This window comes from Amblyraja radiata, chromosome 13 (genome assembly GCF_010909765.2).
Source record: "Amblyraja radiata isolate CabotCenter1 chromosome 13, sAmbRad1.1.pri, whole genome shotgun sequence".
NCBI lineage: Eukaryota > Metazoa > Chordata > Chondrichthyes > Rajiformes > Rajidae > Amblyraja > Amblyraja radiata.
In genome coordinates this window covers 8,328,034-8,355,063 of record NC_045968.1, presented here as the reverse complement: position 1 = coordinate 8,355,063, position 27,030 = coordinate 8,328,034, and the positions used below count along the sequence as shown (strand labels likewise).

Below are 27,030 nucleotides of genomic sequence, written 5' to 3'. Positions count from 1 at the left end.
CGCGTCATTTACGCAACATCATTTACACATCACATTACGCGCATGGTGAGCGGTGACGTAGGCGGTGACGTAGGCAGTGACGCGCAACCGCATGCAGCGCCCCAGGATTTTTGGATTTACAAAATCTGTGCGCCACCTGTGTGACGCGCAAATGACGCCCAAGTGGGACAGGCCCTTTAGTGCATTAAACAAGGTGAAAAGTGAGATTGCAGAACAAATTTGCAACCTTTTAAATACTTGTGAGATTTTACAGTAGGAATCGTTTCATAACCAGCTTTGTCGGGGATTTTATGAGGCTAACTGACAAGATGGTTTTTAAACATTTTTTTCAGTTAAAAAATGAGTTCATGTTTTGTTCTTTGCGAACTATTAATGAATGGAGTAAATCAGATGCAGCATCATTTGTGTCTTTCTTTCTATGTTCTTGTTGCAGTGATTTATCTTATTGATGCACTTTCTGGAAAGCCTCTCGGTGATGGGAAACCTCTAGTTCACAAGGTATTTGGTTCTGGTTAAAAACACTTTACTCCCTGTACTTCATCTGTTTTGTCAATTGAAACTGGTTTTGCACAGGATATACTGCATTGTGATGAAATATATTGACTAATTAAACAGGAGGCATTGGGTTAGTAAAGAACAAAATGATCGCCCAGCTTTTGTCATTATAATACAAAACACATAGCGTTTATTGGTGTCATACTGTGAAACTAACGGTACTTTTTAGTTATATATATATGAATTTTTTCTGGTAATTTTTTGTATATATGAAAGATTTTCAAAGATTTACATTTGCAGGGCCTGGCAAAGATTTATATTTACAGGGCCTGCAATGGTACACTGTGAATAAGGATATGAATGACTAGAACTTTTTGCATATATATACATACAATATATAATTTATATATGCGTATGTGCACATATATACTAGACTAGACTAAGTGGGACCAGTTGGGTCCCATGTTCACACGGGATCGCTGGTTCCCCAGAGCAATATTCCACCTCTCCACCAATTTCAATATTGGTGGCGAGTGGGGGGGGGGGGGGGGCGCTCTGGAGTGCTGGTATGGGTGTTGTGGGCTGAAGGGACTGGTCTCCAGAGGGCTAGTATGGACATTGTGGGCCAAATGGACTATTGGGGTGGCAGCACAGTCCCTCAAGCCTGATGTGCTGGCAGCTCACTCACGGCTGGTGGACTGGCAGTTGACACATGGCTATTCCTTGAAATTCCATTTCAAGCAGGGTGCAAGGCCACCAAATTCAAATCCATTTTCCTACCATTTCAAGCAGAGTGCAAGGCCACCAAATTCAAGTGCAGTTTCTTACCACTTCAAGCAGGGTGCAAGGCCACCAAATTCAAGTGCAGTTTCATATCACTTCAAGCAGTGTGCAAGGCCACCAAATTCAGGTGCAGTTTCCTACCACTTCAAGGAGGGTGCAAGGCCAGCAAATTCAAGTGCAGTTTCCTACCACTTGAAGCAGGATCCAAGTCCACCAAACTCAAGTACAGTTTCATACCATTTCATGCAGGGTGCAAGGCCACAACATTCAAATGCAGTTTCATACCATTTCAAGCAGGTTGAAACCACCATAAAACTACCATAAAACCACACAAAACACCACACTCACAGTTCAGTAGACATTCAGTGTGTTCAGTTGATTCACAGCTCAGACAGAGTTGTGACCTCTCCCTCCCCCATCATGCAGAGACTGAGCCACACCCACACTTCTGGGTTTTATAATCCCTCCACCCTCCCAACGGAAATGGTGTGGCCTTCATGGAGTGATTGACAGGAGAGAGATTCTCAACATTTTTTAAACACTAATAACACTTTTATTTTTCATTGATGGGAAGAATCCTCTGCACCTGAAGAGCGGAGGGGGACTGAGTAAGATGGCCAAAAATCACAGCCGTAAGCGGTAGAGTTTTATCTAAAATCAATATAGAGCGCAAACAGGAAGTTGTCAATTTTAGACCATCAACCATTTGCTTCAACCCAAAACCCCAACCATTTGCAGTGCTTTTACTTCAACCCAAATCCCCACCAACCATTTGCAGTGCTTTTACTTCAACCCAAATCCCCACCAACCATTTGCAGTCCTTTTACTTCAAACCAACCACATTTTAATTTTCAAACCACATTAAAGGCACTCAAGGTCAGTAAAACCACACTCACTGTTTAGTAGACATGTGTTCAGTGTTATTCACAGCTCAGACTGAGAGACGTAACCCTCTCACTTCCCCCATCTTGCAGAGACTGACTGAGGCACAACACTTCCGGGTTTTATAGTCCCCGCTCCCACCAACAGGGGCAGCAGAGAGAATGTCACCATTTTTTAAACATTAATAACTCTTTTATGTTTCATTGATGGGAAAAATCCTCTTGTCCTGCGCATCACAGTAAGTGGCAGCGTTTTTTCCAAAATCATGAAACAGAAAAACAGGAAGTGGTCAAGATCTTACTTTTAGTAATATAGATAATACGCACACACACACACATATATATATATAATATAGACACACTCACATATATATATGTGGTCTACATCCACAACTCTCTGCGGTTTCTTGTGATCTTGGAAGAGGTTTTCTACAATCCAAACTGTGATGAAACTCAATAGTGTGCTTTCTGTTGAGCATCAGCAGATGATGCTTTATTCAGCAGAATAAGCGTTATTGGAAAAAAACACTGAACTTCCTTCACCTCCTGGGGAAGTAGAGTGGTTGATGTGCTTTTTTGTCCTTGACTTCACTGGTGCGGACCAAAATAGTTGGTGGTGATATTAACATCTGGGTAGCTTGAAGCTCTCAAGCATCTCCACCTGGGCATCCTAGATACTGATTGGGGCATGCACTCCACCTCGCTCCTGAAATCAATAACGAGTGCCTTCATCTTCCTGACATTGAGGGGGGGGGGGTGTTGTCTTGACACCATGTTACCAAGCTCTCTATCCCCTTCCTGTACTCCATCTTGTCATTGTTCGAGATACGGCCCATTACAGTGGTGTCATCGGCAAACTTGAAAATGGAACTAGAGCAGAATTTGGCCGCACAGTTGAGATTGTCAATTGAGTATATGTTAGAATAAAGGGGAGGTCATTTAAGACTGAGGTGAGAAAAAACAAGTCACTGGATGGATTTAAGAGCGAGTTAGATAGAGCTCTAGGGGCTAGTGGAGTCAAGGGATATGGGGAGAAGGCAGGCACGGGTTATTGATAGGGAACGATAAGCCATGATCACAATGAATGGCGGTGCTGGCTCGAAGGGCCGAATGGCCTCCTCCTGCACCTATTTTATATGTTTCCATGCGCCACAAAGCAACAAAAGTCCACATCTCCCAGTTGCTAACCATTTTAGTTCCCCCTCCCGTTCCCATACTGACCTTTCTGTCATGGGCTTCTCCATTGCCAGATGGACATCAGGGCAGCCTATGAGTGGGGCAGCAGCTGTCCAGCCCTTGGGCTCAGTAGCCACTTGTGGCTTGCCCCATTTGCAGAATGGCCACAGCACAGATACCTCTGTGATTGGGGGCCTGGAGTCCGTAAAATATTCATGCATTAATGGTACCACAGGATGTGGGTGGAGCCGGCAAAATTCCACTCAGTGCACAAGTATTTGGATAGCCATGTTAAGCGGGTGTATGAGCAAGCTCCAATATGGACAGTCCTATCTTTAGTGTAGTTGCGGTCATGTGCATACATCACCTTTACTGAGCTGATAGTGTGGAGGATAAGCTATTCTTTAGTTTGCCGTTTCTTGTCATGCATCTCCTGCCCCAATAAGAGTCTCCAATAATCACACTTCTTAATCACTGTTAAAAACTTTGTTTGCTTTTAAACCATGTAGATAAGATAAAAGTTTAAACCAATATATTATAAGAGAGGATAACTCCCATCAACCTTTATCCACTGCATTTTATATCTGTCTTCTGGCAGAATTACAGATTAGGGTAGTAGTTCCACAAAAAGTAAGTACGACTGTTCATTGACAATTCTTCTTTACCCATTCCAGTACTATCAGAAATTCCAATGTAACCGGTCTTAAATAGTGTACTCCTCCTCCTATTTCTTAAGTTCTATCGTAGTGTAAACAGTGATCTTATTCAAATTTGGCCCAATTCTACTGTTCATTGACATCAGCAAGATTTATAATTCAATTTACTGAATAAACAAACATTGGATTCAGCTTTCATGTTAAATGCTTTGAATGATGCTTTAACAATTAAAGTACAAGTTTTTACATTCTCATTGAGATTATACATGATTCTGTCTTTTTTTAAGATGCATTTACTACGATATAAAGTTTCATGTACAATTTTAGGATAATTTTAATTGTAATCTGCCATGCACCCCTTCATTTTAGAAATGAAATTTGCAAAATAGATTCCAGCTTTTTCCAAATGACAGGTATAATTTAGACAATCTGGTGGTGATTTTTCTTTCACATATCCAAAATGTAACCATTTAAAGTTTAGAAAGTTGGTTGATACCAAAGTGATGGGAGATAGCCAGTGGAGTAATCTTTTGGAAGTCAGTAGGCATAAGAGTTGTTGCTGTCATAAATGTGCTAAATAAGGAAGTTCTTTGCTTCTTGGCTCTTTCTTGCAGAATACAACTGAAATTGTCATTTATCCCAGTTCTCACATATTTGTGATGTCGTCAGCTGGATTTGATGAATTTCTTTGTACTTTTGTACAGAAAACCTGACGGCTAAATCCTAAAAATAGATAAACCACGGTAAATTCAAGTCAGTGCCACAGCCTCAGAAAGTGAAAAAGTCTTATATTTACATAGCACCTTTCATGCTCTGGAAAATGCTTTGCAGCCAATGTTGAGGTCGCTGGTGATTTAGGAAATGTGACAACAGATTGCCATGCATTAAGGGGCTGTAAACAGCAGGTCGATAAACATGTGTTTATTAGATCATTCAGAGAGTGCCTTAGGATCTATGTTCAAGAAGGAACTGCAGATGCTGGAAAATCGAAGGTAGACTAAAGTGCTGGAGAACTCAGCGGGTGTGGCAGCCTTAAGGATGTATAATATCTATCTGATAGAGGCATGGAGTTAATGCATTAATGTTGTATCCAAAAGGTGGCATCCTAATCATGCAACCCTTTCTTGGTACACAACTGTAGTATCTCTGTAAATCTTTGAGAAATCACTGAGTAGATTACTTTAGTGTGATTGCAGTTATTAGTAACTTTTTCTTTTCTCCTTGACAATTCACTGTAACCTGTTAAAGTGTATAGCTTTGATTCCTTGCCTGTTGATCCAAATTCCTCAGTTCATTTGCGTCTCATTGCTCTGCGCTTTTGAATACCCACTGCAAATCCAAACTCGTACAAATTATTACCTTCACAATGGACTTTGGAAAATGAAGCAGTCCTCTGATCTCTATCTATCACACTACATTATCTTTACAGTTATTGGAAACAAGCAGTTTTCTAGGATACATGCCAGCATTAAATATTTTAAACAGAGTGTCAAGCATTTGTATTTTCTCATTCATACAACAAGAGACTCATGGCAGCAGATCTGGAGGAGAGTGGACATTCTGACTCCTTTTGCAGTTTTACATTTTTCTTGGTTGTCTAAAATATATAGTTGTGATTTTTTAGGTCTCTTTGATTTGAAAGTTGAATAGAAAACATTATCCTGAGGGATTGGAATTTTCAATTGCGTGGCACAGCTGGTGGAGCTGCAGCCTCACACTGCCAGAGGCCAGAGTTTGATCCTGTGTGGAGTTTGCACGTTTTCCCTGTCACCACATGGGTTTCCTCCCACAGCCCAAATATGTAGGAGTTTGTAGGTTAATTGGCCTCCGTAAAATTGCCCCAAATGTGTGGGGAATGGATGAGAAAGAGAGATAACACAGAACTATCGTGATCTGGTGATTGATGGTCGGCGAATTCTCGGTGGGCCGAAGGGCCTATTTCCATGAGGTGTCACTAAACTAAAGATATTAGGGGCAAGTGGAGTCAAGGGATATAGGGAGAAGGCAGGCACGGGTTATTGATAGGGGACGATCTATGTCTATGTCTATGTCTATCAGCCATGATCACAATGAATGGCAGTGCTGGCTCAAATGGCCGAATGGCCTCCTCCTGCACCTATTTTCTATGTTTCTAAACCAAAATTGACTACATTATAAGCCAATGTACAATTGCTGGAGAACAAGGTTCAAAGATCTATGAGCAAGACTGCTGTATCAGAGAGACATGTGGGGCTGCTGTGTACTTTGTCTCAGGGAGACATGTCTCACCCTAACTCTCCAGACACGAGCTCCAGCCCAAGGGATTTTCTATCCACTGCATGGACCAGACAACGGCATCAGGAAAAGGTAGAGATGGTCTGCTTCATGATAAACTTGTCATGGTGCTCGGACATGGCAGCATGTCCATTCCCTGCTCGCCTATAATATTTAGAGGTGCTGCCTCAAGAACGTGGCATCTATCATCAAGGATCCCAACCATATGGGGCATGTCCCCTTCTTGCTGCTACCATCAGGAGAGAAGTACAGAGGCGTGAGGTCCCACACCACCAGGTTGAGGAACAGCTACTTTCCTACAACTATCAAGTTCTTGAACCAACCCGCACAACTCTATTCCTACCTCAAGAATAGAACACTACAGACCAGCTCTTGCACTGCCATTAACTGTTTTTTCTAATTGCGTTTTTGTACTAATATCTTTTTTTGCAGTTGTTTTTCTTTTTACCTCCTTGAGAATTTGTGAAATTTGTGTATAATAAATGTATAATTTAGATTTTTGCGTGTGTTGGCTGAAACAATGTGTTTGAGATGCTGCTGCAAGCAAGATTTTCATTATACCTGTACTTGGACATGTGGCAATATACTTGATTTCACATGAAATGGAAATATCTCTCATGGGCCTAGTGACTTGTTAATAATGATTCCACCATTCCAAAGCCAATATCCTTGTCTTTTATAAGATATTGGCAGTGCCTGTACAGTGGAGGAATGTTTTACAGACGTTAAGCTCAGATGGATCCAATTTATATCAGTCCAGCTCAAAGTGGTAAATGTTAGCCATGATATGAAATTATCACAAAACAATACAAACAGCAATCAAAATCCAAGAGAGGAGATACAGCAATCTAAAATTAGTACATTTATAAAAATCACCTTGTGTCCTTTGAAATTCTTCGGGATATAACTGGCACAAAAGCTCATGAGATGTGAAATATAGATTTCTTTACCAACCTACGGACACCCCAAAGTTTTTCTTTACAGACGTGAAAGTGTTTCTGTAGTGTTGTCATCTTTGTACGGTAGCATTAGTCAATTTGCACACAGCAATAAAATAATGACCAGATAATCTGTTTATAATCGTAGTGATTGATGGATATATATTGGCCAAGGACCAACGATAATTCCCAGGTAGACAAAAGTGCTGGAGATACTCAGCGGGTCAGGCAGCATCTATGGAGTGAAGGAAATAGGCAACGTTTCAGGTCGAGACCCTTCTTCAGTCTTTTCGGCCCGAAAAGTTGCCTATTTCCTTCACTCCATAGATGCTGCTGCACCCGCTGAGTTTCTCCAGCAGTTTTGTGTACCTTCTATTTTCCAGCATCTGCAGTTCCTTCTTAAACACAGTTGAGAGTACAGATTGGGTCTCTATTATCTCTTCTGAAAGTGGAATATTTTTTCATTGCTGTCTTGTTGGTTTAGATTGTATGTAAAACAATAAAGAGCGCTATACAAAATCTATACCTTTTCTACCAATTTCATTTTTTTAGACTTTAAACTGTGGTTAGTGATAATATTATCAGGGGAATTGTTACAAGAATACAACCTGATCAGTTAAGCCAAATTTAGAGATTTAAGTTTAAAATGACATCTGCATAAACCAGTCTGAGTTAATGGTTCAGCTGCTTCAAACTTGAACTCCCTGACCCCTATAGACAGCTCTGCTTGTCATCAACTCTCACTGCTTAAACAAAAGGACACAAAAATAGAAAGGAAAATGTTAAAAGCTAATCATGATTCTTTCTAATCCATTTTGGAGATGATATCAACATTGGAAATGTGTGCCTCTGGCTGAAAATCAAACTCGCAGGCCAGTTTTTCTGACCCTTGTGGCTAACTAGCTTGAAGATTGACAAAGACAACTATTTTGCACATTTTTCGTGTTAAACAAAATTTTTTACAATGGGATGTCAGCTAATTTATGTGCAAGTAACTTGATCTTTTGAAGAGAAGATAACTTATCTGCTGCACTCTAGTGGTTAAATCAAAATAAAATTTCTGCTCTTCTCAATTATTTTTAAATGCATTGGAGCCAAAAATATGTGTTCTAATGAATGCATTTGAATGGTAAATGCTGCTTAGAATTTTGGAATGGGGTTTAGTGCTCATTTGTACCATGCATTCACAGAAAACTAATTTATTTCCTATTGTCAGGTTAATGACCCAAAAAATACTCCCTCCCACTGTGTATGAACTTGTGGATTTTCATGGGTTTCAGTCAGTTTATGTGCAGGGCTTAGTGTTGCATTTAGCCGAGGCATTTGAGAGGTGTTTCTTGCTCCTCCCAATAATATACCTCTGGAGTTAAATAAACTCCAGAGGTGTACTATTGGCATTTAAACATCAGTGTTATGGGCCTATCCCATTTAGGCGACTGCAGGAGACTATGCAGTCGCCACATGTTTGCGGGTGGTTGCCGGGAAGTCGCCTTCATGGTCGTGAGGAGTTCCCGCATTCTGGGAACTAGTCGCGGCCTCATTATGATCGCTGTGAATTTTGGAACATGTTGAAGAATTAGCGGCCAGTAGAATGGAGAGTAGCGAGAATTCTCGTGCTGTAGGTGGGTCGACAGGTGGTCCTAGTGGGTTGCCAGGTGGTCGAAGGTTCTCTTAGGTTCTCGTAGGTTGTAGCCGGTGCTGACCGGTGAATTTCATTGGCTCATTGGGGGAAAAAAACGTAAGCAGTAGTTTTCAGAACCAAGGATAACCGACCGGTAAAGTTAAATGTCCGCCGAGCTTCACAGCCGTGTATCTCTGGCTTCTTAAAAGTTGTCTCCACTCCTCCCCTCTCTCTCCCCCCTTCTCACCCCCTCTTTTAAATGACTTGCCGTACACTATGCTTTTTAGCTTGTTAATTACAGCGCCAAACTTCCTGTTCATCACGGTGTGTGTCTGAATCACATTGGCTTTGCACCGTGTGAATTTCACTCAGACAGCGCTCCCCCCCGCTTGCCCTGTCCCCCACCTGCATAACGGTCTGATGAAGGAAGCGATGTGTGTGTGTGTGTGTGTGTGTGTGTGTGTGTGTGTGTGTGCGTTGCCGGTTTATTCAGGCGACTGCTGGCAACTTGACATTTAAGAAAGAACTGCAGATGCTGGAAAAATCGAAGGTAGACAAAAATGCTGGAGAAACTCAGCGGGTGAGACAGCATCTATGGAGCGAATGAATAGATGACATTTCGGGTCGTGACCCTTCTTCAGATTGATGTGGAAGTGGGGGGGGGGGGTGGGGGGCGGAAGGAAGAAAAGAGTCGGAAACAGTAGGCTGTGGGAGAGCTGGGAAGGGGAGGGGAAGGAGGGAGAAAGCAAGGACTAACTGAAATTGGAGAAGTCAATGTGCATACTGCTGGGGTGTAAACTGCCCAAGCGATGTAACTCCCTGGTCAATTTGTCCCTTCCCACCCAAACCACCCCCTCCCCTGATACTTTCCCTTGCAACCGCAGGAAATGCTACACTTGTCGCTTTACCTCCCCCCTTAACTCCATCCGAGGACCCAAGCAGCCTTTCCAGGTGTGGCAAAGGTTCACCTGCACCTCCTCCAACCTCATCTATTGAATCCCTTGCTCTAGGTGTCAACTCCTCTACATCGGTGAGACCAAGCGTAGGCTTGGCGATTGTTTCGCCCAACACCTCCGCTCGGTTCGCTCTAACCAACCTGATCTCCCGGCAGCCCAGCACTTCAACTTTCCCCCCCCCCCTCCCCCCATTCTGAATCAGACCTTTCCGTCCTGAGCCTCCTCCATGGCCAGAGTGAGTCCCACCGTAAATTGGAGGAGCAGTACCTCATATTTCGCTTGGGTAGTTTACACCCCAGCGGTATGAACATTGACTTCTCTAATGTCAGGTTGTCCTTGCTTTCTCCCTCCTTCCCCTCCCCTTCCCCTCCCCTTCCCAGCTCTCCCACAGCCTACTGTCTCCGCCTTTTCCTTTCTTCTTCCCGCCCGTCCCCCCCCTCCCCCCCCCCCACATCAGTCTGAAGAAAGGTCTCGACCCAAAACGTCACCTATTCCTTCGCTGCATCCATTCGTAGGTGCTGTCATAGGTTGTCCCAGGTGTCATAGGTGAATTCCATTAAAACTATCCTTGGCAGTCGCCTAAAGAGTAACCTAAGTGGGACAGGGCCATAAAGAGTCATAGTCATATAGCATAGAAACAGGCCCTTTGGCCCATCTTGCCCACGCCGACCAAGGTGCCCCATCTGCAAGGGTCCCACCTACCTGTGTTTGGCCCATATGCCTCCAAACCTTTCCTATCCATGGAACTGTCCAAATCTATTTTAAATGTTGTTATAGTTTCTGTCTCAACTATCTCCTCCAGCAACTCATTCCATATACCCCATATACCTATGTGAAAAAGTTGCCCCTCAGATTCCTATTAAATCTTTCCCCTCTCACCTTAACCCTATGTCCTCTGGTTGTTGATTCCCCTACTCGGGGTTAAAAAAACTGCGTATCTACCCTATCTATTCCCCTCATGATCTTGTACATCTCTATAAGATCTTCTATCATCCTCCTACGCTTCAAGGATAAGTCCTAGCCTGCTTAACATATCCCTATAAGCTCAGGCCCTCAAGTCGTGGCAACATTTATTGTAAAACTTCTCGGCGCTCTTTCAGCTTAACACAATTTAATGAGGTAAACAGCAAACCTCTGACATGGAATAAGTACTTACACTCCACCATATTGTGCACTTTGATAACATTTTACACCATCGTAGATGGCGTAATGGCAATTTTCAGGCTAAATGTTCAAGGAAATTCTGTTAAACTCACTGACAAGCGTACCTGGGATGGTCAGTGGAGACTTGATGGGGGTAAAGGACTTGCTTCAGTGCTGTATCTCTCTCTGAATTCAGGAATTCAGCTACTCAGTTATTTGTTGTCGTGCACATATTTTGCATTCATTAAAATCCTGCAAACAGCAGTGAGGTAAAGAAACAGCTCATTTGTTTTTGGCAGCAGTGTTTGAGGGACGATGTTTTGTTGTGATGCTATGCTAAGAAGAGCAATGATATTTGATATGACATTTTGAACCTGCGTAAAACTTGGTATGCTGTCTTATACGTATTAATGCAGAGTATATCTGACCGTATAGGCATTTTGGAGATAACACTGTGCAATTTTAAGAATGACAAAAAAGTTTCTGATTATGTATGCTGCAGAATATGCACAGACTTGAACACTGATCATCTAATATACCCGTTGTGAAAATCCTTGGCTATGTTTTGTTTAGTTTAGTTTAGGGAGACAGACAGGAACAGGCCCTTCGGTCCACCGAGTCCGCGCTATCCAGCGATCCCTGCACACTAACACTATCCTACACACACAAACACACTAGGAACAATTTACAATTTTACTGAAGTCAATAACCTACAAACCTGCACGTCTTTGGAGTTCAATCTAATTATTGCGCGATATTCAAGTTAACAGAATGAAGCAACTGTTCATAAATTTTAAAAGTTGTATTAATGACCTGCGTTTCTTGTAAATGATTAACAGTTGGTTACTTCTGCTGAATGTTCCAGATGGAAGTAATGGAGATTGCACTGGATCAGTTTGGCTCGCCCAATGAAAGAAAAATTGCCATCATAGACAAAAATCGTGACCTGTATATCACATCAGTACGTAGGTTTGGGAAAGAACAAAAAATCATTAAAATTGGTGGGTATTCAAATAATTGAACTATGTTTAATCATAAAACGAGGGCTTATATAATCATTTCTCTGTTTTAGCTTCTAGGAGTTAAGACATCTTGTATGCAAGATGTGCTAAAAGGAATTATGAGGATGTTACTGGGTCTGGAGGGTTTGAGCTGCAATGAGAGCCTGCATATACTTTTTTTTCCTTATGGTGTGTAAGAAGGTGACCTTATGTGGGTATGTAAAATAATGAGAGGCATAGATAAAGTGTATAGCCACAGTGTTGGCCTTAGGGAAGTGTAGTCTAAAACTGGAGGCCACACGTTTAAGATGAGTGGGGAAAGGATTAAAATGAACCTGAGGGGCAACTTCTTCACATGAAGGGTGGTGCATACACGTAGCGAGCAGCCAGTGGGAATGGTAGAGCCTAGTGTAATTACGTCCATAGAGAGGTAGGTTCGGTGGATTATGGGGAAACTAGGAAAGTTGGACTAGCTCCATTAACCAGCTTGCTTGGCACGGAGGAGTTGGGCCAAAGGGACCTTTTTCCGTGGCGTGTAGATCGATGACACTTTGAAAAGAGGATATCATGCATGAGGGAGACAAAGTTTGTCAAGGAAACTTTTCACTTGGTGGGATCTAAAAGTTCTGAAAGAAAAAGATTAAATAAAAATATCCTTGCTGCAGCGTCCTTTTACTTCTGTGCCTTCTGTGGCCTACTTGGTTCTCATTAAACTAGCAGACCTGGTGCAAATGACATGATGTGAGTCTTAATGGATTCACGGCTGAAAGTCCAGCATATTTAGAACGGGAGGTCTTTCTGCCACTAAATTAAAAGAGTGATGAAGAAATGCAGGTTTGCCGACGTTTTAACTGCACCCAGTTTATCCTTTGGGTATTTGGTTGAAAAGGTGTGAGCAGATTTAAAATCACCCTCAGCTTCATGGGGGAAAAAAATATAAGCCATCTGTCATCATTCGTTTTTGTTTTTAGATTTATTATTGTCACATGCCGAGCGAGGTACAGTGAAAAGCTTTGTTTTGCATGTCATCCAATCAGATCAGATAATACTATACATCAATACAACTCGTCAGACTGTTATCACTACTACGATTGACGGGAGTTGAAAACGTTCCTCCTGGCTTTGTACTGAATGCCTTTTCCAGCCCTCGCTCTTCCACATGTACATGATCTCCCTCCAACTGGGGTCTGTTTGTGGGCCAGCAAAGGGGTTTCACGCAGCCGATTCCCAAATTGAAGAGAACCCGCGGCTGTGTTCCCTTACGGTCATTTCCATCTCACATCTCATTTTGTTGAATAGAATTTTCATTTTCAAGGATTTTATTTCTAAATCTCTGTACTGTCGGAGTGATGGAATGGCCATAAGTTTTCTTCTACAATGTGATATAAGAGTAGACCCTGTATTATATTGTATACTTATGCTTTGCACATAGTAAGTAATCATGTTATTATCATTGAAGAATGAGCGTAGTCTACAGGGTCTGAAGAAGGGTCTCAACCCGAAATGTCTCCCATTCCTTCTTTCCAAAGATGCTGCCTGTCCCGCTGAGTTACTCCAGCTTAATGTGTCTATCTTCGGTTTGAACCAGCATATGCAGTTCCTTCCTACACATGTTATTATCAAGCATGTTAAGCTAAAAATAAAAACTCTTTTAATCAATTAGTAATCTTTGAAAACTTCTTAAAATAAATTGATGATAAAGCTGATTGGAACAGTTCTCTGATAGAACCTGATGACAGTTAAGATCATGCCATTTTTATTTATGCTGGCACAGAGTGAGTGTTATGTATTAGATTGTGTTGATGTGCACTGATGTTGCATGAGATGATTGAGAGCTTGCACATTTTTATATACTGCATTACTTGTTTTGAGATGCCAATTCTCTAGAAATTAAAGTTTAATCTACTAGACATTGCTGCCAGCAACCACAGAGAAAAATCGTCACAGCAAAGCTAATGATACATTTGTTTATTGGTTCTAAAAATATTCGAGCTTAGAAAAATAAAAGTAAACAATGGGATGAATGTTGCCTATGTATTATTAACATGGTTCCTTAAGTCTTCAAGATAAACATGCTAACGTTAAAACAAATATTGATTGGCTACAAGGAAACAAATGCATGTTTAACTAATGATATTTTGTTTTAATTCAGGAACTATGGTGCACTCAATGGCTTGGAATGACACATACAATATACTATGTGGAATGCAGAATATGTATTTTTTAGTTTGGTATTATCCAAACGTAGTCTACGTCGACAAAGAGCTTCTGTCCAAAACAGTTTATGAAAAAGATGCAAGGTAGGACTATCTTCAGCAAATAACTACCCTGTGCCCTATTTCTACAAACTCAAGAAAAAAATAACTCACTATAGGGGCATAAGAGACTGCAGATGCTGGAATCTTCAGCAAAATACAAATTCCCAGACGAACTCGGCAGGTCAGGCAGCATCTGAGGAGGAAATGGACATAGGACATTTCGGGTTAGGACATCATGAAGAAGGGCCTGAAGAGTCTGAGGATGGGTCTGGACCTGAAATATTGGCTATCCATTCCCTCCCCAGATGCTGCATGCCAGCACTTTGTGTTTTGATTAAATTCATTGTGTTCATCCATGCCCGTTTTATATCAGAAGTTCACTGACAGATTTTTAGGGAAAAAAATTGTTGGCAATAAGAAATTTTGGACTAAAAATAACATGATAAATGTTAGCGGATGATCTTTAACGGCACTTGCATGACATTTTCATTAATATTATTTTAATGGCTATACTGTATATTGAGGAAAGGAGGACTAGAATATGTATCTCTGTCTTCCTCTCCCTTAACTCTCAGTCTGAAGAAGGGTCTCGACTGGAAACATCACCCATTCCTTCTCTCCAGAGATGCTGCCTGTCCCACTGAGTTACTCCAGTATTTTGTATCTCTCTTCGGTGTAAACCAAAGAGAGCAGTTCCTTCTTGCAGAATATGTTTTAACTTGTTGAGGTATTTGAATCCACAGAGGAAGGAAGGAACTACAGGAAGGAAGGAACTGCAGATGCTGGTTTAAACCGAAGATAGATACAAAATGCTGGAGTATTGGAGGTCTGAAGAAGGGTCTCGACCCGAAACGTCACCCATTCCTTCTCGACAGAGATGCTGCCTGTCCAGCTGAGTTACTCCAGCAATTTTGTGTCTATTTTTGAATTCCAAAAGAGTATTTGTTTTGTTTTGCAGTGAATTTGGTAAAAATCCTCAGATAGTGAATTTTGTTGGGAACCAAGTGACAATCAGAAGAGTCGATGGGTCAATGATACACACAAGTATATCACCCTACCCTGCCATTCTACATGAATATGTCAGTGCCTCACGGTGGGATGATGCAGTTCGTCTCTGTCGCTTTGTCAAGGTATGCTCAGAGTTGTAGATGTTAACTGTTTCAGTTGTAGATGTTAACTGTTTCAGTTGTAGATGTTAACTGTTTTGATAAACTATTATGCAGTGCAATATTTCCTTGAAATATATTACGTATTAAAAGCAAAGTTCATAATATAGATAATAGAAAATCTAAAGTGTACTAATCAAAAAAGGTTATGATGCATAGAAAAACCAATCCTAAAACGTTTATTTTCTTCTGCAGTATATAAATCACTTTATAATTTGTACTTAAGGTCACATAAGCACAAATTGTTGTTGAGATCTATCATATGTCATAAAATGATTAGCTCCAGTGAAAGTAAGAATTGCAGCTTTTCCTCAGATAACAGTGGTAATTTTCAACTTCAGCCAGAATGAAGACAGATGACCATTATGCAACACCGACCATTATGCAAAACTCTTGACAACTTGCTGTTCTGCCTAACAAGCACTTCGATTTTGCCAATTTTCTGTCCACGTTGTAGTGGAAACTTAACTCCTTTGTTGTTTGCTGAATATGGTTTCAGTGCATTGAATCAGTTTTCTTCAGTTCTGAGTGACTAAATGTCCCGTTTACCTGGAGTAGATCACATTCACAACATTTCTGGGTCGCACCATGACAATAGGGAAATTTGATGAGGTAATACCTGGCATCAGTCATCCTTGCCAATCCGACAATATATCTGCATCAGGCTAGGCAGGACAATGGGATTTTCCACACAATGATAGCAGAAACCTTGGATCATAATCTCTCAGGAACATTTGTTGCTGGGAACACTTTGGAAAACATGGTCCTATTTGCATAATGTCAAACTAGGAGATCTATAAGTTAAGTAAGTAATTTGGTTCCAATTCTTGATTCCCCCTTTTCTTAACACATTGAAATAACCAACAATGCATCACTACACCAACTCTCGGAGCACTCCCTATGGCACTTTTATTTTGTTTCCACCTTTTCACTCCACTTAAGTACATTTCCTCGTCCACTTTCCCCAACTATCACCATCTCAAAGATCAATATTCATCGTTGCCCCACTAAAATTCCCCTCCACTCATGCAATTATTTTCATACATGCACCCCATTTCATTCAGCTTTAAGAAAGAGTATGTGTTCTCATGGACCTGAGACAATAAGCTCATTTGATCCACTAGAATTCTAAGGCAGGTATCTGGTGTACTTACATTCCAGCTTGTGAAAACTGATTATGAGAAACCACAGATAGGTTTTGATAATTTTGAAACTTTGATTTCTTTAATTTGTTCCACCTTCTAAGTTGTTTTTATTACAAATATATGGGGTTCATAAGTCAAAGTAGTTCAATTTTGTTCAGATCATTAACCTATAAATTGCTCTCGCCAACATTAGCAGATGAAGGACTAGGTTTAGCACATTTTGGTCTATATTTTAATGCAGATATAATATGCCTTACGATAATGTAACATTATTATTTTAGCTGAAAACTTACATTATTTTAAGGTATATTATATCTGCGTTAAATATAGACCAATCTTCAAGGAGGCTTTTAACACGTCCTTGCATCTTTTCCGCTGTCCACTCTCCCCATCATGGAGAGTTGAATACATTGTCAGTTTTGCAAATGACTTGGCCTTCCCAACACAGCCAACTGAGGATGTAACTGGGGATGTTGGCCGCAGAGAGGACAAGTAACATTGACATGCTTATCCTTCCACTAAATTTGAAAGAATTTGCAGAGATGGCAATTTCTGGTGCCTTGAAATGCCAGTTGTTTAAAGCCCAGGTATTAGAAGCATATAGGAACCCAGAAATCACTGCGGCCCTGTTTTGTGCATGAGCAGAAGGCCTAACATTCAAGTATCCTCTTCCTCAATTAACTAATGGCTGTGGTGACATTTTAATGGTAATGGTGATTTTCAGCATCAATGTCTGCCTCCAGTTCACCAGTTTAGTTTATTATCACATGTACTGAGGTACAGTGAAAAGTTTTTGTTGCATGCTAACCAGCCAGCGGAAATACAACACATGATTACTATCCAGCTATTCACAGTGTACAGTAAGAGGTGGTTCACAATATGTTGGATGTTTCCCTAATTCTCCAGAGTCTACACATAGACCTTTACTGTCCAAGCCAACATGGTCCAGCAGTACAGGTTATTGAATGTGAAGCCTATCCTCTTGTGTGTCAGTGAAAGTGTTAACAGGGTCTTGGAGCTTGATTTCTGAGCATACCAAACATCAACATCATCTTCATATCAGAGCTCAACCTTCGGGGTTCAGGTATCGTTTGATTGGAGTGTGTTAAACGTAGGTTCTCGTTTGTGTTGACGATTAGTTCCATCCCCACGTGTTCCACAGACTTTCCAGAACAGATTGAACATACAGTGATGATAAAGTCCACCCTACCTCCTGATTGACTAAAGCCACACTGTGATGCAGGGAACAGCTGCTTGGTCACTGGGAGGAGGCAATCAAGGAAGATCCTGATGATAATGACGTTCCCTGTGGCTGTAGCTTGTGGTTACCACTATCAAACTTCTCTCTTTTCTTGAAGCTGGTCATAATTGCTGCATTTATGAGGTCCTGCAGAATATATTCCTCTTTCTAGATGTGGGTGATAAGGCTGTAAATTTGTGACAGATGCTTTTCATTGAGATTTTGAACTTCTTTCCGGAAGTGGCGGCGCTGCCCTGGCAGCAGCGGCTCACCTGCAGTCCGTTTGTTTTTGCTTTTTTTGTGTTGTTTATTTCGTTTTGGCTAGTCCAGTTTTTGGTTTTTTAGTTTGTGTTTTGGGGGGGGGGGGTTGAAACGGGGCTTGCTGTCTCTCCCTGCGGGGGAATGCGACTTTTTTGTCGTATTCCCCTTCTCTGCCTCCGTCTGCGCTGAGGCCTAATGGCGGAGCTGGCGACCTCGAGGCTCAGGAGGCAGAGCCCGCCAGGACTCGCCCTGGGCTCGCTCTTGTGAGGACGGTGCTGGAACAGGGCTTCCGTGAGGGGCTGTGACGCTCCCGGGGGGCGGCCTGGTCCGAGGAAGGAACGGTGCTCCCGTCGGAGTGGCCGAGCTTGGGGAGGTGCGGCGCTCCCAGCCCGAGGGAGGAGCGGCGCCCATGTCGGGGCTGTCCGGCCCGAGGGAGGAGCGGCGCCCATGTCGGGGCTGCCCGGCCCGAGGGAGGAGCGGCGCCCATGTCGGGGCTGCCCGGCCCGAGGGAGGAGCGGCGCCCAAGTTGGGGCGGCCTGGCGCGAGGCTGAGACAGTAACGGCACTCACGTGAGGGCGATCCGGCTCGGGGCTGGAACGGTGCTCCGGTGGTTGGGACGGTGTTCTGGCGGCGGTGACCTGAGTCCGGGGTTCGGCCGCGGGCCAGCGGCTGTGTCAGCAGGACTGGTGGACGGCAGCTTCGACCACCCCGGGGCCGCGGTGTTTGAGCCGCGGGACTGTTTGCTACATCGCCCGGTGGGGTATCGCCTCAGCGCAGAGGGAGAAGAGGAGGGAAGAGACTGCAGCCCTAAGACTTTTGCCTCCATCACAGTGAGAAGGTGTTATGTGGACTCACTGTGGTGGATGTTAATATGTGTTTATTGTTGTTTTTTTATTGTATTGTATGTATGTATGACTGCAGACACGAAATTTCGTTCAGACTTCGGTCTGAATGACAATAAAGGAAACCCTGTAACCCCGTTCTTTGGGAATACCATTAGCTCCCAAGACCACATTATTTATGAGTTAACCTGTAGTCTTCTAAACCTATTGTTGATCAAGAGGTGGCCAAAGTATACTTTTATAGGATGGTGTCAAGAGTACACACTTCAAGGACATAATTGTGGTAGAGGAGACCTTTATAGTGTACTTTCTAATGATTATTGACTGCTTACATGACCCCAATGGGTTTACCCCTGTTCCTATCTCTCAGCGGCTGAGATCTCTGGAGTTTGGGATGTTGATGACTTTCTCAGCATTAAAGCATGGGTTTCATGTTAGAATGAAACCCATGAAAGGGCCACAAGGTGTTCACTGATTCTGTGGGATGATTTGCAGAGATGCCCGATGTACTCTTGATGTGATTCAGTACTGATTCAGCGAAGATGGCATTCCTCCTCTGGTTTGCTCCTGCAGAAGATGTGTCCACTTGTTCTTTAACCTGTCTTTCTCCTGGCTGTTGTGTCTCACTCAGTACTGACAAGGTAGCTGCACGTCAGTAGTACTAACATTTGCAAGTTTCTCATCAATTGAGAACTATTGTATACTAGACTAAGTGGGACCCGTTGGGTTCCAGCTTCACACGGAATGGCTGGTCCACCAACGCAATATTCCACCTCTCCACCAATCCCAGTGTTGGTGGCCAGTGGGGGGGGGGCTTTCTAGAGCGCTAGTATGGGTGTTGTGTGCGGAAGGGACTGGTTTCCAGAGGGCTAGTTTGGGCATTGTGGGCCGAATGGATTCTTGGGCTGGCGGCTCACTCACGGCTGGTGGGCTGGCAGTTGATTCACGGCTATTCTTTGAAATACCACTTCAAGCAGGTTTCAAGGCCACCAAATTCAAATACCACTTTTGCATTTTCAAACTACTTAAGGGTACTCACAGGTCTGTAAAACCACTCACAGTTTAGTAGACGTGTTCAGTGTTATTCACAGCTCAGACTGAGAGTTGTGACCTCTCGCTCACCCATCTTGCAGAGACTGGGGCAATCCACACTTCCGGGTTTTATAATCCCTCATGGCCTGATTGACAGGAGAGAGAATCTCAACATTTTTTAAACATTAATAAGTCTTTTATTTTTCATCGATGGGAAAAATCCTCTTGTCCTGCGCAGCGGAGGGGAACTGAGTAAGATGGCCAAGAATCACATCCGTAAGTGGTAGCGTTTTTTCTAAAATCAATATGCAGTGCAAACAGGAAGTGGTCAAAATTTGAGTTTTAATTATATAGATGCTGGTTCTTCCTGCGATTGTGAACAGCCATGCATTTTACTGGATAATGCAACATCCTCAATTTTCTTGCCCACTTGCTCAAATTGCCTGTATTGTATCTGCAGGTTCTTTATGCACTCTTCACACTCACTTTTCATCGAAAAATGTAGCTGAAATTACCTGTTTGCTTTCTTCTCTTCACTTTGCATAGAAGTAGTTCTGGTGCACACAATCCTACCATTAAAAGTTGGCTTGCACTCTTCACATAGATTTGTATCGCAGTAATGATATATTAATGTGTTTTCTGCATCAATACATCAGCTGCTTATAATGACATTCTGCTTAATGTTGCAAGGACAATTGGTCTTTGACAAATCTTATGCATCAGTATAACATTTTCCAGCGAAAGATGTTAGCCAAAGGATTTGGCAAGTAGCAAAAAATATTTTCCATCTGATAAAAAGCAGTATTTGCTTTCCAAGTAATTTGGGTAATACCTCCCTCCTGGAGCCTATTTTGTCTGGGCTGCAAGTGCAGTTTTCAGGAAAAATAGTTCTTTCTGCAAAATGTCAAAAGATGCTGAATTAGACAAGAAGAAAACAACCAGACAATTAAACATTTGGACTCGCATATAGAAAATACTAATGAAGCAAAATTCAAACTGAATATGCATTTGGCATTTTGATGAAGGCCATTAATTTAACTGTTTTACTTTAAAACAAAAAAATAAAATAAAAACAGATCTTGATGTTCAAGTCAGCCACAGAGTTAGAATATGGATGAATTGCCTGACGATAGTTCGGATTGTAGATCTGCTTCTGTGGCTTGCACGGAGTCGCCTGGGAAGCATAGTTCCTGCATAGAATTGCAGTTCCATCATAATTCAATTCTGTGCACAATGTCCAGTAAATTACAAGAGGGAATGTGGACAGATCATCAGGTCGCCTGCACTTGTCTTGGGAGGTTATCAGCCTATTCCCTGTATATTCCCAGGTATATTGCCCTGTCCAATCTCATAAAGGTCTCACAACAACTCACTGAGAGGTTCAGAGACTACAATGAAGAAACCCAGCAAGGTGAAATTGTCTTTATTGAAAGTAAGAGGGATAGAAATGGACCCACGTCAGACACCATTGAAAACCAGAGCTACTAAAATCATCTTAATGTTTTCACCCTTTCCCCAAATCCTTTGCTTCTCTTTGTGCCTGTAGGTCATTTTTTATACCACCATTCATTACACTTTAGCAGCAGTGTTGTAAGGCCTCATGAGTAGGTAGGTAACACTCCCATTAACATGGCTTCCAGATAGTAATACTAGACATTAATACATCATGGCTGTGCCAGAAGCTATCTCCAACTCCCTACAATGCAGAATCCCATTAGGACAGTAACATCCCAGCAAAAAGGAGCACCATTGTCCCACAGACTTTCACCACTTCACTGCTTCACTGGATATTGAAGTCAACAATTGAAAAGAGGACGGAATCTCTAAATAAAACAAGCCCAGCAATAGCAATCAACAACACAAATAATTAAAATAAATTTGCACCAAAACCATCCTGATTCTTCTTACTGCGTGGATATGGCATCACTGATGAAAAAAATGTCCTCAGCTGAGTTCTAGGGGTGGAAGATTGCAACCTTCACGTTGTCCGCCCTGTTTCGACTAATGCATTCAACTCGACGTGCACAAACGGAAGATGAAATAGAACAAGTTGTCCAACAACTTTAGGCTGTGCACGCCACATGAAAGAAGAAGAAGTAGCGGTTCTAAATGATGAATTTTACCTTAAAGAGTGAAAGTGTAAAACAACAAGAATAGACAGGGTAGATAGTGAGAACCTTTCTCCCTGGGTGGATTGTCCAACATTAGAGGGCATAGCTATAACATGAGAGGGGGAAAGTTTAATGGAGATGTGCAGGGCAACTTTTTTTACACAGAAAATGGTGGGGGCCTGGAACGCATTGCCAAGAGTAGTGGTGAAGGCAGATTATGATAGCGGTGTTTAAGAGGCTTTTAGATAGGCACAAGGAAGTGCAGGAAATAGAGGGATATGAATCATGTACAGGCAAATGAGTTCAGTTTAACCAAGCATCACATTCGGCGCAAACATTGTGGGCCAAGGAGGGCGTACCTGTGTTGCACTGTTCTATGTTCTAAAACCTTTTATTTTCTGTCCTCGAATTTTCAAATGGATATCTAAGGTAGATTTGGCTCTCACCAATGACCTCTCTTACAGGTACGGGCAGCTTGCAACAACTACCAAACTAAACGCACCTTTGTACTTGGAATAGAATTTACAGCCCTTGCTTTGGGAAGACAAGAATGCAGTGAGATGCTAACTGCATTTCGTTGTCTCTGTACTGTACACTAAAGACAATAAAGATTGAATCGGAATCGGAGAATTATACTACTCTGAAACTTTGGGGGGGGAGAAAAATAATGATTTGCCTCATGAAATGTAAATATGCAGAATATATACCTTTAAAGTTAACCTCAAAACTTGCCTAGAGATAAAAACAAGCTGGTGATTAGATTAAAATTTCCTCATAGGAACTGTGAAGACGTTCACAGACTGGGCTTAAAGCCAGCAAGCAATCTGATTGTGTAACGACAGCATGACAAGTTTACATGGACAAAACTCTTTGTAAACTTAGACATGGGATATTACAATGGGAAAACTTTGGCACACAAAGTACTTGCAGATGTAAGTATTTTTGTACATTTTGCAGACATATATAAAAGGCAAAGAGTGGGCCAAAGGGAAAAACACGATGAAAGCTGATAATTTGTCTCTTCGTATAAATATGAGTATTGCAGGAACTGATGTTTTGGAAATAAATAGAGCCTATTTGTGAAAGAGAGAATGGGAAAGTAAAGGTGCAGAGGGAGGAAGAAAGAGTAAGAGAAATAGATGGGGTTTGAGAAGCAGAGGGTTGCAAAAAATGGGGTTGAGAGGTAAAAGGTCTTTATGTGAGAGAAAAGAATTGAGCAACTGAAATAGAAACATAATAGCCAGTGCTCACTTTAGCATTTTAGCACGTTATTACTCACATGTACTCAATCAGTTTGGTATTTCCCTCCAGTCAGACTCAACATAATTAAGGACCCAGCCCTAGTTTACACTGCAATTAATTATGTGTTCTCATCAGAAAATCCATGAGACCAATGGAGTGATTGTCGGGGCACAGACAATTTTCAGTTTGCCTGCCATTACAATCAATTCTCAGCCTATTGAGATTTTAAATTGCACCTCATCAAGAATCACCACAGATAGAATTAGAGCAATACAATTTTACTGGTATTTAGTATATACTATACTAAAATGCACTATTTTGTATATTGTATAAATTGCTATACAATTTTGGGTATACCAGCGGCTTAAATCATACTGTTTACAAATCTCTTTTTCTACTGCATAGGATTTTTTTTTAGTTTCTAAAGATCCCAGGTTTCAGTTTTCACAGAGATAAAGAGAGGAGTGAGAAAAAATACATTATGAAAAGAAGAATAGAGTAAGGGCGGAATTGAGCAAGAAATTGAAAGTAGAAATTTGAGAAAGAACAGGTTGAAAACAACTACTAGACATAGTCACAAAAAGAGAGAATGATAGACAGTATTAGATTGAACATGCTTGTTCTTTGAGGATCTACAAGTACCGTTTGTGTGCTGAAGTGATTTGTATGGCATTTGTATACAGTTGTGGTACAAATCACATTAGTAGCCATTAAAAAGGTGCTTGAAAGTTATCTGCGGGAAAAATCAGACAAAGCTCTCAGATATTTTATAATGTGTGGATTAGAAACCAAGCACGGGAAAGTGTGTGCAGCCCACGTGCCATGGCGCTGCTTCAAGCCGTCAATTTCAAGTAGAGCTGAAGGCAGCTGAAATTCTGCCTTTGCAGCATGGACTGTGTACTGCGCATGCGCAGCGCAGCGCAAGCGGCTGTAAAGTGGGAAGCGGCTGTAAAAGGACAGCGCCGCTGTGGAGGGGGGGGGAGTGAGTTCCTTTCACAGCTTGTGGGGAGTCTGGCCAGCGGTGAAGTTGCAGGAGGGCAGGAGCGTTGAGAAGGAGGGGGTCGGGGATCATGCCAGAGCAACCAGCTCAAGAGCAGATCAGCGGGAGATGGATAACAGGACAGCGGGCGGTGGAGCTTACTCCATGTGTCAGCGCGAGTAACCTCAATTGATCCCTTGTTCGCGCTGACACAGGAGTGTCCACTGCCCGCTGTCCTGTTATCCATCGCCCTCTGACCCGCTCCGCACTATGATCTTTGCTCTTGAGCTGGTCCCCTCACTGTTCAGACTGTTTGCACTGCCAGAGGTGAGCAGGCTGGCAGGAGGCGCTAAGGTCCGGCGGCCGCTCTCAGCCAGCCGAGCTTCTTCCCTCCCCGGCCACAATGCTGTGGCTCCGCGCCCGGAGCGCCAAGGCAGCGGTAAGTGAGTGAGTTGCTGGCATGATCCCCGACCCCCTCCATCTCAATGCTCCTGCCCTCCCCGCAACTTTACCCCTGGCCAGATTCACCACACGCTGTGAAAGGAACTCTCCCGCCAATTGGTCCCTTGAACTAGTATTGTCATTCAATAAGATCACAACTGATTCAACTTGTCCCGGTGTGCTCCCGTTTTTCCTACCATCTCTCCACCTGCTGTCACCCTCCACCCCACACCCATTCTGTAATTCAGAATGAAGGAGATTTGGAAGCCTTGGGCAAATTGAATTGTTACTTTCTTTATTTTTATTCTTTAATTTTATGGAGAGGAGAACAATCTGCGCATGCGCGGTTTAAGATTTTTTTTTAAAGCCGACCGACTGCCTACCCTGAGTAATTACTCACGGCACGTGCCTGGGCTACACCATCTCCCTTATGTTAGCCGTCACTACATCTAATTGTGTGTGACTCTCTTGCAAAAATGAGGGTAGGATGTTGGTGCATCTATTGGTGTATGCTAGTTGTAGTTGGGCATGTGATATTGATATTGCTTTATTATTTTCATGTGTACTGAGATGCAGAGGAAAAAATTTGCTTGCATGCTATCTAATGAATTCATGAGATCAATCAAGCCATATACAAGTGAAACAGGTAATGCAAGGCGAAAATATCGGAGTGCAGTATATAGTGTGACAGCATTGCAGTGTTACAAAATTACAGAGAAAATGCAAATCATCAGTTTTGATTGTAAGATACTAAACAGCACCTACTACACCCACAATGACTCCCCTTCAAGAATAAGAATCTGTCTTTAAGCATTGCTCATTAGTCACAACTTTTGGAAGTCATTCAACTTATTAGCCCATTGCATCTTTACCACCAGGTGAGTATCACAGTGATTGTAGTTAACAGGCAACAGAAATGCTTCTTTTTAACTCCTTTTACTGTTTTCTTTATATAATTGCAATTCTCTAAGCCCTGAAATTACTAATATTTTAAAAAACTTATTCAAGATTCAAGAGAGTTTATTGTCATGTGTCCCAGATAGGACAATGAAATTCTTGCATTGCTGCAGCACAACAGGATATTGTAGTCATAAATACAGATTCAGGTCAGTGTGTCCATATATACATATATATATATATATACACACATCAATAAACAGATAAAGTGCAATAGGCTGTTATAGTTCAGAGTTTGTTTGAAGTTGTGTTTAACAGCCTGATGGCTGTGGGGAAGAAGCTGTTCCTGAGCCTGGATGTTGCAGATTTCAGGCTTCTGTACCTTCTACCTGATGGCAGCGGAGAGATGAGTGTGTGGCCAGGATGGTGTGAGTCCTTGATGATGCTGCCAGCCTTTTTGAGGCAGCGACTGCGATAGATCCCCTCGATGGTAGGGAGGTCAGAGCCGATGGGCAGTGTTGACAACTTTTTGTATCCTTTTCTGCCCCTGGATGCTCAGGTTGCCGTACCAAGCCACGATGCAACCGGTCAGCATGCTCTCTACTGTGCACCTGTAGAAGTTCGAGAGAGTCCTCCTTGATATACCGACTCTCCGTAATCTTCTCAGGAAGAGGCGCTGATTGGATTGGATTCAATTTATTGTCATTGCACTTTTCAGTGCAACGAAATGGTTTAGCCTGCAGTCATAACATAGAATAAATAACAAACACTCAACACAGTTTAAAGTCCCAAAGTCATTGTCTCTTCCCTCCTTGCTCTCCTTCTGCGCTGAGGCAATCCAAGCCTCCGATGTTGTGACCCCGCCGGGTGATGGTAAGTAAGTCCCGCGGCTGAATCCGTGCTCCGCAAACGGGCCAGTTCAAACTCCGCGGCCCGGGGCGGTCGAAGCTGCCGCCCTCCAGTCCAGCGGACGCAGCTGTAGTTGCGGGAGCTCCGGAAAAACAGGTCACCACCTGTGACCTGCGAGCTCCCGATGATGTCGTCCACTGGCCCGCGGCAGAGCCTCCGAGGCTCCAAAGTCGTACTTGAAAGTCGTACGAAATGTACTTTCTTTATGATTGCATCAGTGTTCTGGGACGAGGAGAGATATTCAGAAATATGCATGTCCAGGAATTTGAAGTTCTTGACCCTTTCCACCATCGACCCGTTGATATAAACGGGACTGTGGGTCCCCATCCTACCCCTTCTGAAGTCCACAATCAGTTCCTTAGTTTTGCTGGTGTTGAGAGCCAGGTTATTGTGCTGGCACCATTTGGTCAATTGGTCGATCTCACTTCTATACTCTGTCTCGTTCCCGTCAGTGATATGTCCCACGACAGTGGTGTCATCGGCTAACTTGATGATAGAGTTCGCACGATTTCCGGCTACGCAGTCATGAGTATAGAGTGAGTACAGCAGGGGGGTGAGCACGCAGCCTTGAGGTGCTGCCGTG

The 27,030-nt window shown here is 42.5% G+C and overlaps 1 protein-coding gene across 1 annotated transcript in view; it reads left to right on the top strand.

Annotated features, from left to right (window-relative positions):
- ift80 (intraflagellar transport 80) overlaps nt 1-27,030 on the top strand; it is a 160,635-nt gene that overhangs the window by 114,255 nt on the left and 19,350 nt on the right. Inside the window, exons 13-16 of the mRNA XM_033031171.1 lie at nt 434-498; nt 11,789-11,924; nt 14,077-14,224; nt 15,141-15,312. Of these exons, the coding sequence (XP_032887062.1) occupies nt 434-498; nt 11,789-11,924; nt 14,077-14,224; nt 15,141-15,312 (521 nt within the window). The remainder of the gene's footprint in view (nt 1-433; nt 499-11,788; nt 11,925-14,076; nt 14,225-15,140; nt 15,313-27,030) is intronic.